This window comes from Berghia stephanieae, chromosome 9, assembly GCF_034508935.2.
Source record: "Berghia stephanieae isolate SIO BIC M18660-M18661 chromosome 9, UCSD_Bste_1.3, whole genome shotgun sequence".
NCBI classification, from domain to species: Eukaryota; Metazoa; Mollusca; class Gastropoda; order Nudibranchia; family Aeolidiidae; genus Berghia; species Berghia stephanieae.
The window spans coordinates 9,053,162-9,064,357 of NC_088368.1; the positions used below are offsets into that span (position 1 = coordinate 9,053,162).

An 11,196-nucleotide genomic window follows, 5' to 3' on the forward strand; every position below is an offset into this window, starting at 1 on the left:
TGATCGATGTCTAGGTTGGACGAAAACATGAATATAGTTTAGCAGGAACGGGAAAGAATGAATAACATCTCAAAGGGATGACAAAGTTTGCACTAAATTGTCAACTTTGTCGAATCTTTTTTCCTTCTTTCTTTGACTCGTTAAAACGCTATTAAAGCTTGACTTTTAACACCAGCCAAACAGAGTCTGTTTTTTTTTTTTTGTGGGTATTTGATTATTTTTATTATTTAAAGAGAAACGGATGGAAAAGAAATCCTTCAATAATTTTACTTTTTCTAAACTTACAAAATATTGATGTTTTTTATGTTGAATGCCACGAAAATTACCTTTTGGCAAAGCTTCAGAAGAGTTCAATTTGCATTAATAAATTTTCATTTCAATTTGCATTGATAACGTTTCAGTTTGCATTAATAAAATTTCATTTCAATATACATCGATAAAGTTTCAATTTACATTCATAAAGTTCAATTTACACTGATAAATTTTCAATGTACATCAATAGAATTTTAAAAAAGGAGAATAGAATCCTATAAATTTTATATAACCGTATATGGATACATACATATTTTTAAAAGCACTACTAGTTAGTTAGTTACACCGTACTCAGGTGTAAAATGAGTACCTGGTCGTTAACAGCGTTGTCTCTGTCGGAAAAATTGTAATATCGCCTAACAGACAGCATGCCTAGTTCTACGTGTAAAATGTTGCTGTTGGTCAGGGACCCCTTGTAAAGCGATTTGAGCACATTAAGTGGATATTGAGCTATATAAAAACTTAAGTTTAAGTTTATTTAGATGTGACTTAGTAAAGAACTCAAGACAAGGAGCAAGGGGGGTAAGAGTGGATGAAATCCGGACAGATATCGAAGGATGCAAAGAATGTCAGTAGCCACCACCAGAAATTGGACGAACCGAGACTGTAACGAGATGGGCAGACAACTCCGTTCCTAGATGGACATTACCTATGTCCACAACAGTGTACGATTCTACTTTAAAGAAACATTCAGGATCGGAAGACTCCCGCCAAGAAGTTTACACTCCCGTCGGCGTCTTATGGTCCACGAGGAACGAAGTATAGGCATTAACTCTTTCAGTGCTGAGGCTATAATATTCGCATTTCCGTCACAAAATGGCTGACACCTGATTGAGGCAGCATGAGAATGACAAGCTAAGACAAAGCGACTTTCGAATTCGGCACAAAATCTCAATTAAAATGCTCACCTATGGCCCATTGAATGTTCTGATGAAAGAAATGATTCCATTGGTTCAATTTATAGTACTTTTGTAGAAAGTAGAATTGGATTACATTATTGTTTTGCCTTTCATTACCGGCCGCACTGTGAGGACATTGGCCAGTAGAACAGATTCTGCTCTGACCGCACAGTGCAACTAATGGCGCTGAAAGAGTTAAATCGTCCCAACTAGCGGCTAACCTCTGTGAGGTGTAATGGTAAAACGTCTGACCGGTAATCAAGTAGTCTTAGGTTAGATACCCAGTCGATAACGGCTGATTATTTTGGGGAGGATAGTTTTTTTTTCCTTGTATTTTTTCTTTCTTGCTTTGTCTTGTACAGCTCCAGACATACTATTTTTTCAGATCACGAGGAACGAGGAGGATCAAGGATGATGATTTGATGATATATCTGCGCCACGAGGACTGAGGCATCGGGTGAAAAAGTCTCTAGAACAGAAACTGTAGATGATTGGATTCGCTACGGAGTTGATAAAGTAGGACCTCAAGAGTATGTTGTGCGCCACCTCAATGGAGCCGCCTTCTCCACTGAGGGACGTTGGATGTGTGACCTTGATTATCATCAGGAGGAGATGGGGGAGGAATGATATGACGTAGATGAGGCTAATGAGGAAAAGCATCAAGGTGGTTCGTCTCGTACCTGTTGGACAACAATGGAAACAGCTCTTGAAAATAACAAAATCTAGAGGTGCCCAAATGAATCAATAAAAGATAGAGTAAAATTAAGGGAGTAAATAATGACTCTTATAAAAGATACAAAACAAAATAAAAGACGTAACGGCCTTTTATAATTATAATTTCAAATCTTTTTGATGTGATATTTGACAAATCCAGAAGCATAAAAAAGGGCGGGAGGTGGGGAGGGGGGGGGGGGGGCGGAGGGTGTTTGTCCTAGTGGGTATGGCATTGGATTGGACTTCTATCTAGGAGACCCCGGTTAGAGAAACACCACTCTCAGCATCTCGCTTTTATTTTAAGCAAGAGATTGATCTTATAATGCTCACTTTGCGGCGCTCCACAGCAGCTGACACCTGTCTTATCTTAGTCCTCACTCGAAATGGTTCCTATGTTTTTTAAAATTGCCATGAGGATGAATAGTGAATTGTATTGTCCGTGTATAACTGTTATTAAAGATCATTAAAATGTCATCCTTTATTTTATATAGATAAGGTATAATATCAGTATGACTAGACACGTGACTGGACTAAACACGTCGCTATATATACGTTTGTTTAATACCTAAATCGCCCAAGTATCGGGTAGCATGTGTGGTGTAATAGTAACACGTCTAACTAGTAACCAAGAGGTCTGATGTTCGATACCCAGTCGAGGCAGACTGATTTTTGGGATGGTATTTTTATCCATGTATTTTTCTTTCTTCCTTTTCTATGGCAGTGTTTAATATACATTTTTTTTCAGATCTATATCTTATACTAGTGACAATATGTCTTCCTCCCTTACCATGGGGGTCAGAAATTGATAATTTCTTCAGATCTCGGAATCTTTTGAAAGAGGAGTGGCGCCTCATACGTCCATGGGAAGAACCTGAATTGAGATAAAAGGAATGGATTTCACATTGATATTGAGTTTTATGGAAACACCATTGCCAATGCATTTCACAATGCTATATATTATTATTTTCGAAAAAGCTGTGGAGTAACCTTTGTGTAACGGTAATTCGTCTGACAGGTAATCAAGAGGCTTTGGGTTCGATTCCCCGTAAAGGCCAGCTGATATTTTTTCTTTGCCTTTTTCATACACCCCTTGTTAGTTTTTTAAAAAAACATTTCGACCATCATTGCCTGCTCTCACACTTTTCATCCCCCCCCAACCCCTCCATCGGGCTATATGAATCTACATTATCATATCATATAATTCAGTAAAAATCGGCGTCCTTTCTTCTACTATCATTCCTATGACATTTTTGTCACTCTCTAAAGCCAGTGGGGTAATTTGTGTATAACAAACATAACACAGAGTCCAAATTTTGCATTGTTTTGCCCACTTTCTCTATATAGATATTTCTATTGTCATTGATTTACGGATTTAAAATTTTCAATAAAAAAAGTAATATATTCTCTATCCAATCCATGTTAAAAGTTTTTGATTTTGGATACAATTTTTGACAACTTGTTCACCTCAAAATGGCGGGTACTGTTGAGGTGAAGAAACATATCGTTAACAGGAAAAAATCCCTAACATTTCGCATTTTTGACCATTGTAGATTTAAAGTCGTTTCCTTGCCTCTAATTGGATTCACTAGTGTGATGTCACGTCGCCCAGCAAAGGCGAGCAGCCTGGTTCTAAACGAAGAAAATGGGTACTTTTTATTCTTCATGCTGGCTAGAACTTTTCATATGTCATGTGATCAGAATGTATAAAAGTCAAAACATGATCATATTTATACTGTTTTTCTCCTCTGGATACACTTGTATGCTCGTCGGATAAATAATTCATAAGGGCGTCCGCCATTGTTCCGATAGTTTAGAGCCAGTTACTAAGTTACCATGCGTCATTACGAGGGAAGCGATGTCATGACTTTTGAAGCGTATTTTTGACAACTTGTTCACCGCATTGGTCCTATTGAGTAGAAGAAACATTTCGTTAACAGGAAAAAATCCCTAACATTTCGCATTTTTGACTATTGCAGATTTTAAGGCGTTTCCTTGCCTCTAAATCCCACTATTCAGGAAATAGGTGACATATGCTGCGTCAGAAAAAAACAAAACCTGCAACTGAGTGGATTGCATTTAACGTAATTTTATTACGCGTTTCCATAAACAAACTTCCTGTTGCACGAGGAACGGAATCTCATTTAGATGGTTAAGCTCATTGAAATCTTTCGTCGCTTGTGGATGCGTTAGTTGGGTGTGTCGAGGGTGGGAGGATTTACAAATAACGATGACCATCATCATCATCATCATCATCATCATCATCATCATCATCATCATCATCATTAGCATCATTATCATCGTCATCATCGTCATCCGCATTATCATCATCATCATCATCATCCTCATCATCATCCACATTATGATCATCATCATCATCATCACCATCATCATCATCATCATCATCATCATCATTATCATCATCATCATCATCATCATCATTATCATCACCATCATTATTACCATCACCACGCGCCCTACCACCACCACCACCACCAGAATCACCATTATCAACAAAGATTAGAAATATACATATATATATATATATATATATATATATATATATATATATTTATATATATGTGTGTGTGTGTGTGTGTGTGAGAGAGAGAGAGAGAGAGAGAGAGAGTGAGAGAGAGAGATTTGACATTTATATATATGATAGATTACCTCGATTTTTAATCATTCTATTTCTTCTCGAGTCCCCTTCATCGTCAGAAGTTACCTTCCTTTTTGTAGGTTCTCTTCTGTACTTGCCTCCCTTTACCCTTCTTCCTACGTCACTATTGCTACGGAACAATTCTTCCGCTCGGCCAGGAATAATTGCCGTCGATGATTGGGTCGTCATCATTGTCGTGCTCCATCTCAATTTTTCCTGAGATCCAGTTTCTCCAAAGCCAGAATCCCCGTCATGGTGAGCCAGGGGCAGTTTCAGTCTCTCAAGAATGTTGTTGTTGTTACTACACTCTATGGGTGATGCTGACTTCGGGTTGTTTCCCTTTGAATTACACTGCGGGGCACCGGCATTTTCACAAGAAGTTTTCGCGTCTTTGCTGTTGATTAATGAAGAGTTTTGAGTTTTAGATTTTTGATTATCTTCATTTTCTTCAATGTCGGTTACATTTTTAAATCCAGACAAATTACAAGAAATGATTTCTTCTTTGATATTTGCACCATTGGTACATAGTTTATCGTTGCTCTCTATTTTTAAAGAGTTCTTAGCGATGATAGAGTCATTTAATGTTTGCTCGTCGAGTTGTTCTAAATTGCAAGGTGAATTTTTCTTTTCAGAGTTATTGGGCTTGCTATGGTTTTGCTTGTAATGCGCATTTGATGTTTTAGACAGAGATGATTTTATTAGAGGTCTGTAATCAAACATCTGCTGATCTATCGGCGTCTCTGGGGGTGAAACGGTTGTATTGCTGCTGAGTTCAATTTCCACGAATTTGCCATTAGAATTCCTATTGTTGCTTTGCTCAGAACTTGCACTCTTAACGTCTTTTCGGAATCTGTTATGAAACCGTTTGGGAAACGATGTTTTCAAATCGGGTGTATCACAGACTTTGTCATCAATGACAATCTTAGGGTTCAAAGGTCGATTTTTGTCTATGGCTACCGTTTCCGGACTAGATGAGTCCTGACTAGAGTGGGTGGAAGGATCCGACACAGGGGTTGAACTTATATGGCCGTTGATTGGTTGGATGACACTGCTTCGCCTCGCTCTGACTCTTCTTAGGTGGGCTTGCCGGAAGATAGTGCGTCCGATGAAGAAGTATAGAATTGAAATAATGATAGCTCCAACGACGAACAGAAGCATCTGGAAACTGTTGTACAACAAAGGCACTGCTGTATCGATGAATCTGTATGGATTTGACATAAATGCAATAAAATGCAACTTAAATAATATTCTTTCAAAGACTAGGATACAATATTTAAAAATATTAGTTTGTTGACAGTTTATAAGACTTATAAAATACTAGGTATTATACACAAAATATTGTTATATCGTCGCCAAGGCATTCCATGAAGATAAATAATCCATCAAACAAGATGTCCGATGTCAACAACGCTACTACCACATTATCTGTTTCGTTTGTAGTGTTTCATTCATCCTGTTTTGTTGATAAAGGGGAAACCCGAAACGTCCATTGTATCTGTTTTAGTATATTAAATTGAAGCTTGCATTCAATTTCACATTGTTATTTATTTCTTTTGAAGAGCACACGTTGCCTATTTCAAATTTGGTGTCCTCTGTGAAGCTAACTTTAGGTAATAAACATTAGAGAATGATGGAAAATGGACAACGAGACAATCAATATTATCGTCCTAACCTCCTCTCTCTCTCTCTCTCTCTCTCTCTCTCTCTCTCTCTCTTTCTCTCTCTCTCACACACACACACTCCCTCTCTCTCTCTCACACACACACACACTCTCTCTCTCACACACACTCTCTCTCTCTCTCTCTCTCTCTCTCTTTCTTTCTTTCTTAATCTCTTTCTCTTACCCATAGTTTTAACCACTTTATGAATACTAATGATTTTGATTTAGTTCAAAAGTGAGAAATGAAAAGCGACTCATAAAATTAACCATATCAAAAGTCTGCAATTTACAAACGGGTTGTTTCCCTTTCATTTTTGTGTCGAGCTTAGAACTGAATAAGAAAAGAAAGAGATAGCGAAGGATAACAAAACAGAAGTGGAGATGGGTACAGAAACAACAAAGTTGAGACACACACAGACACACACACACACACACACACACACACACACACACACACACACAATGAGAGAGAGAGGGGTAGAGGTAGATAGATAGATAGATAGATAGATAGATAGATAGAGAGAGAGAGAGAGAGAGAGAGAGAGAGAGAGAGAAAGAGAGAGAATGAGTTTGTGAGTGAGACAGAGGGCGTGTGTGTATATATATAATATAAACCACGAAATAAAATATTTGAATAACTATTGATTTGATGCCTAAAGTAAAAGGCATGAAACAGATCTGTAAGAGTCAATCGTCATTCAAATATTTTTTATGGATATATATATATATATATATATATATATATATATATATATATATATACATATATATATATATATATATTATATATATATATATATGTGTGTGTGTGTGTGTGTGTGTTCGTGTAACACACACACACACACACAGAGAGAGAGAGAGAGAGAGGAGAGAGAGAGAGAGAGGGGTGGGGGGAAGACAGAGAGAGTAAAATTTACTCTTATTTAATAAGAATACGAAAGTTCTGGTGAATCAAAGGGAGAAATTTTGATACCTTCCCCCTGCGTATTATAAAATGTAAACAATACCATGAAGTTGGTAAAAGTCTACTTGCTGTTGATTAAATCAATGTGTATGCATGCTTGAGAAAGTCCCGTAACATTCTCGTTACCGTAAGCGGTAGTTTCCTATCCGATGAAAACTTGAGTTAGTGATATTACCTATACTTCAAACCTTACAAGTATCTTGACTTTCATTATAAAGGACATCGTTACGTTACAAATGGCGCCAATTTTACGTAAGGCCGGCAGACCTGCTTACTACTTCGAAAATTTCGTAGAATTAAGAATTTCGGGGTCCTAATTGACACTTATATTATAAAGATTTTTAATTAAATACCCTTTTTGAAAACGAAGTTTTGTTGCCAGAGATAATATGTAACGGATTTTAACCCCCTCCTTGCCAGCTATTGGAAAATCGTCACATTTGTTACGATGCAACCGTCAATTTTCCCATCCAGATTTTATTTCGTTTTGCTATAGCTATAAAAAACTTGACATTCTGAAATAGAGCCCATTTCGGCGAACAATATTATGTATAGAGTGTTATTTTGGTATTCTGTTTGAGTAAGAAATATCTGTTTTTGTGTTGGGTGGGTGTAAAGTTTGGGGAAAATTCTGAAAAAGGCTGGTAAGGAAAGGGCTAAAGCATTTAATATATTAAGAGAAATGGGTAATTTTAAAGGGTAGTTATAAAGTCTACTATGCTATTACCCCTGAAACTACGAATTTTTCCAATTCCTAGTAGGCAGGTCTACGCTGGTGAACTTCAGAAACCGACAAAACAAATTCACGGGTTGAGTCTCGCTGAGGGCGGCACAATAATAACTCCTTGAATTGACTCTTTTCTCACATCTCTCATAATTTTCACACGTTATGTGAGTACCTGAGAGGGTGTCGATAGCTCAGCTGGTAGAGCACTCTCCTCAAACGCAAAAGAACCGAGATCTATCCCGGGTGAAGTCGAGATTTTTTTTCTGACACCCCCCCCCCCAACCCCCTCTCCCGCTCCAGGTCCACCTAGTAGTGATTGAGTAGCTTGGTCTGCTAGAACTCGCGGAAAGTACTTTGCATTAGTCTAGCGTTCAAACCAAAGGGTTGCAGGTAACTGCTCTTATTCGTTTCACGTTAAAGAAACCAGGTTAAATTCCGGCTGCAAATGGGCTATTTAAGACATTAATAGGTCACTTAAAATCCAGATAAACGTCAGATAAAAACAAGAAATGAATTGAGTAGGAAAATGCCAGAAGACAACAGAGAATAAAAACTTCGCGTCGGCGATGAAGTCTCGAACCCGCGACCTTACCGGTACGACAACTCCGCGCGGCGGGGGAGATCGTGACTCTACCGTATGAACTATCCACGACCCCCAAAAAAGTCGCTTCAAACCTTGGTCTAACTAGAGCCTTCTCTCCCCGACTTCTTGACATAGACGTCAGAGAAGTTCTTGGGGACAGACGTGCCAAATATTTCTCTGTCGTTTGTTTGGATCTGAAGTGATGCATAAATGTGTTTTTTTTTCTTCTCTTTTTGTTATTGGCAGAAGAAGGGGTTTGAGCCCGAAACGTTCCGTGCTTGGTATTTATTTTGTTCTTTTTCGAAGTTGATATATTAATTTTTGTTCATTACTTTATTACAGTCCACAGTTTCTAGCAGCTTAGTATTACTTTGACTACATTTAAGCTATCATGGGGCTCGTGGAATTGTGGTATGGCACTCGCTTTCGGATCGGAAGGTCCTGGGTTCAAGGCTCGCTCGGCGCTTAGTTGAGTCCTTGGAAAAGGCTCTTTACGCACATTCTCTCACCGTACTCAGGTGTAAAATGAGCACCTGGTCTTTAACAGCGTTGTCTCTGTCCGAAAAAAATTGCAATATCGCCTACTTGTTACGTGTTGCTGTTGGTCATATACCCTTTGTAAAGCGCTTTCAGCACGTTTAGTGGATATTGCGCTCAAGATTAAGTTATTATGCATATTGACTTACTGATCGCTAATTGAACAGTCTGTTCCATTGACGAAATCCCATCGAGTGGGGATTGATCGACTGCCAAAAATAGCTGCAGATGGAAGGGAGAGAACTGCTGATATACATGAGCAAATAATCACGATAGTGTAAGCCCCACGTGGAGTTATCTGATCTTTGAAGGGAGAGCAGATCCTTTTGTACCTGTAGAGGGAAAACGTAAATAAGTAAGAAGAATGATAAGTTTATATTCATATGTCATCATTAACCAAGAATAATCATGGCCGCAGTCGTATTGTAAGTCTTTAGTGTTTCATTCATCGCGTTTTGTTGACAAAGGAGGGAAAGGGGCAGCGTGGCTCAGTGGTACGGTCTTTGCTTCTTACCCGAAAGGTATCGAGTTCAAATACACGCTGCACTATGTGGCCTTGAGCAACTCACCTCACTCTAGCTAAGTTTGCGGCGCTGAACTGCGGCTCACGCCTGGGGTTCTCCATTCTTCCCTTGCGGTAGCCCTAAAAACAAATTTCCCCTTTGGGATTAATAAATGGATTTTTTAAAACCCGAAACAGCCACAACGCTTTCGCTAATTAAATTGAAGCTTCTATTTCGTTTTGACTATTGTTATTTACTCCTTTCTCCAAGGCAAGGCGAGATATAAATAGAACCAAAGTGACATTCTTATAGTTATTTATTTATTTATTCACCTATTTATCTTTTATTTTTCTGTCTATGTATTACTTATATTCATATTTATTGTTTATCTATTTAATTATTTTGGTAGTTTCCTTATACCTGTATTGATTTGAAATTATATGTAATGTAAATGCAAGTAACATATTGGCAATAGTCTTCAAAAGTCGTAACGTCACTTCCTTCCTAATGACGTATGGTAACTTAGTAACACTGGCTCTAAACTATCGGAACAATGGCAGACGCCGTATGAAATATTTCTCCGGCGAGCTTAAACGCGTATCCAGAGGAAAAAAAACCCCATCAATTTGATCATGTTTTGACTTTTACACATTCTGGTCACAAGGCATATGAAAAGGGAATGAAAAGTTCTAGCCAGCATGAAGAATAAATAGTAATGATTTTCTTTGTTTAGAACCAAGATGGCCGCCGTTGCCGGGCGCGTGACATAGACTACTGAATCCAATTGTCTTAAATACATCTTTTTTAGTTTTTTTAATAATAGAGATTGAGGCGGAAGGACACATTTATTCACACGCGTACTCTATTGAATCAAATAGAAGGGGAGGGGGGGCGGGGTTAATAGAAAGGGGAGGAGGGTGTGCACCTCGGCCTAATTGCTATATAGAAGGGGGGGGGGGGTGGGCTCAATTTGACCAATCCACAGGCGTTGGAGGGGGGGGGGGGGGGGCATTTTGGACATTTTTAATGGGGGATGATCTATATTACACTTTCCGTGTTTTCGGGGTCATTGGTCACATTGGAATATTATGTGCTCAAAGTGACCCACATAGTAAAACGTGTTCACAGCTTTTGAAATATCTAACATCATGATTGGTCATTGTGTTCAGCTAGATCTGAAACTTTCATGAACAGAGCAGCGTGTATACATTTATTTATAGATATTCAATCTTTGGACAGCAACAAATCATGTGTTCAATGACTTGGTTGGACGAAAACCTGAATATAGATCGCTCCCAATACTCTTCACCAGTCGTAACGTCACTTCCTTCCTAATGACGCATGGTAACTTAGTAACACTGGCTCTAAACTATCGGAACAATGGCGGACGCCCGTATGAAATATTTCTCCAGCGAGCATAAAAGCGTATCCAGAGGAAAAAAAACATAAATTTGATCATATTTTGACTTTTACACATTTTGATCACAAGGCATTTGAAAAGTTCTAGCCAGCATGAAAAATAAAAAGTATGATTTTCTTTGTTTAGAACCAAGATGGCCACCGTTGCCGGGCGGCGTGACATCAGACTATACTTGAAACCAAATTAAGCAAGGGGAAATGTGACAGCCTTGAGAGTATCTT

General features: G+C 38.4%; 1 protein-coding gene across 1 annotated transcript in view; it reads right to left on the bottom strand.

Moving 5' to 3' along the window:
• Positions 1-1,349: 1,349 nt before the first annotated feature.
• LOC144979116 (uncharacterized) overlaps positions 1,350-11,196 on the bottom strand; it is a 17,469-nt gene continuing 7,622 nt past the window's right edge. Inside the window, exons 3-6 of the mRNA XM_078925714.1 lie at positions 9,202-9,384; positions 4,593-5,782; positions 2,713-2,796; positions 1,350-1,891 (exon numbers count right to left, since the gene is read on the bottom strand). Coding sequence (XP_078781840.1) covers positions 1,617-1,891; positions 2,713-2,796; positions 4,593-5,782; positions 9,202-9,384 — 1,732 coding nt within the window. The 3' untranslated portion in view covers positions 1,350-1,616. The remainder of the gene's footprint in view (positions 1,892-2,712; positions 2,797-4,592; positions 5,783-9,201; positions 9,385-11,196) is intronic.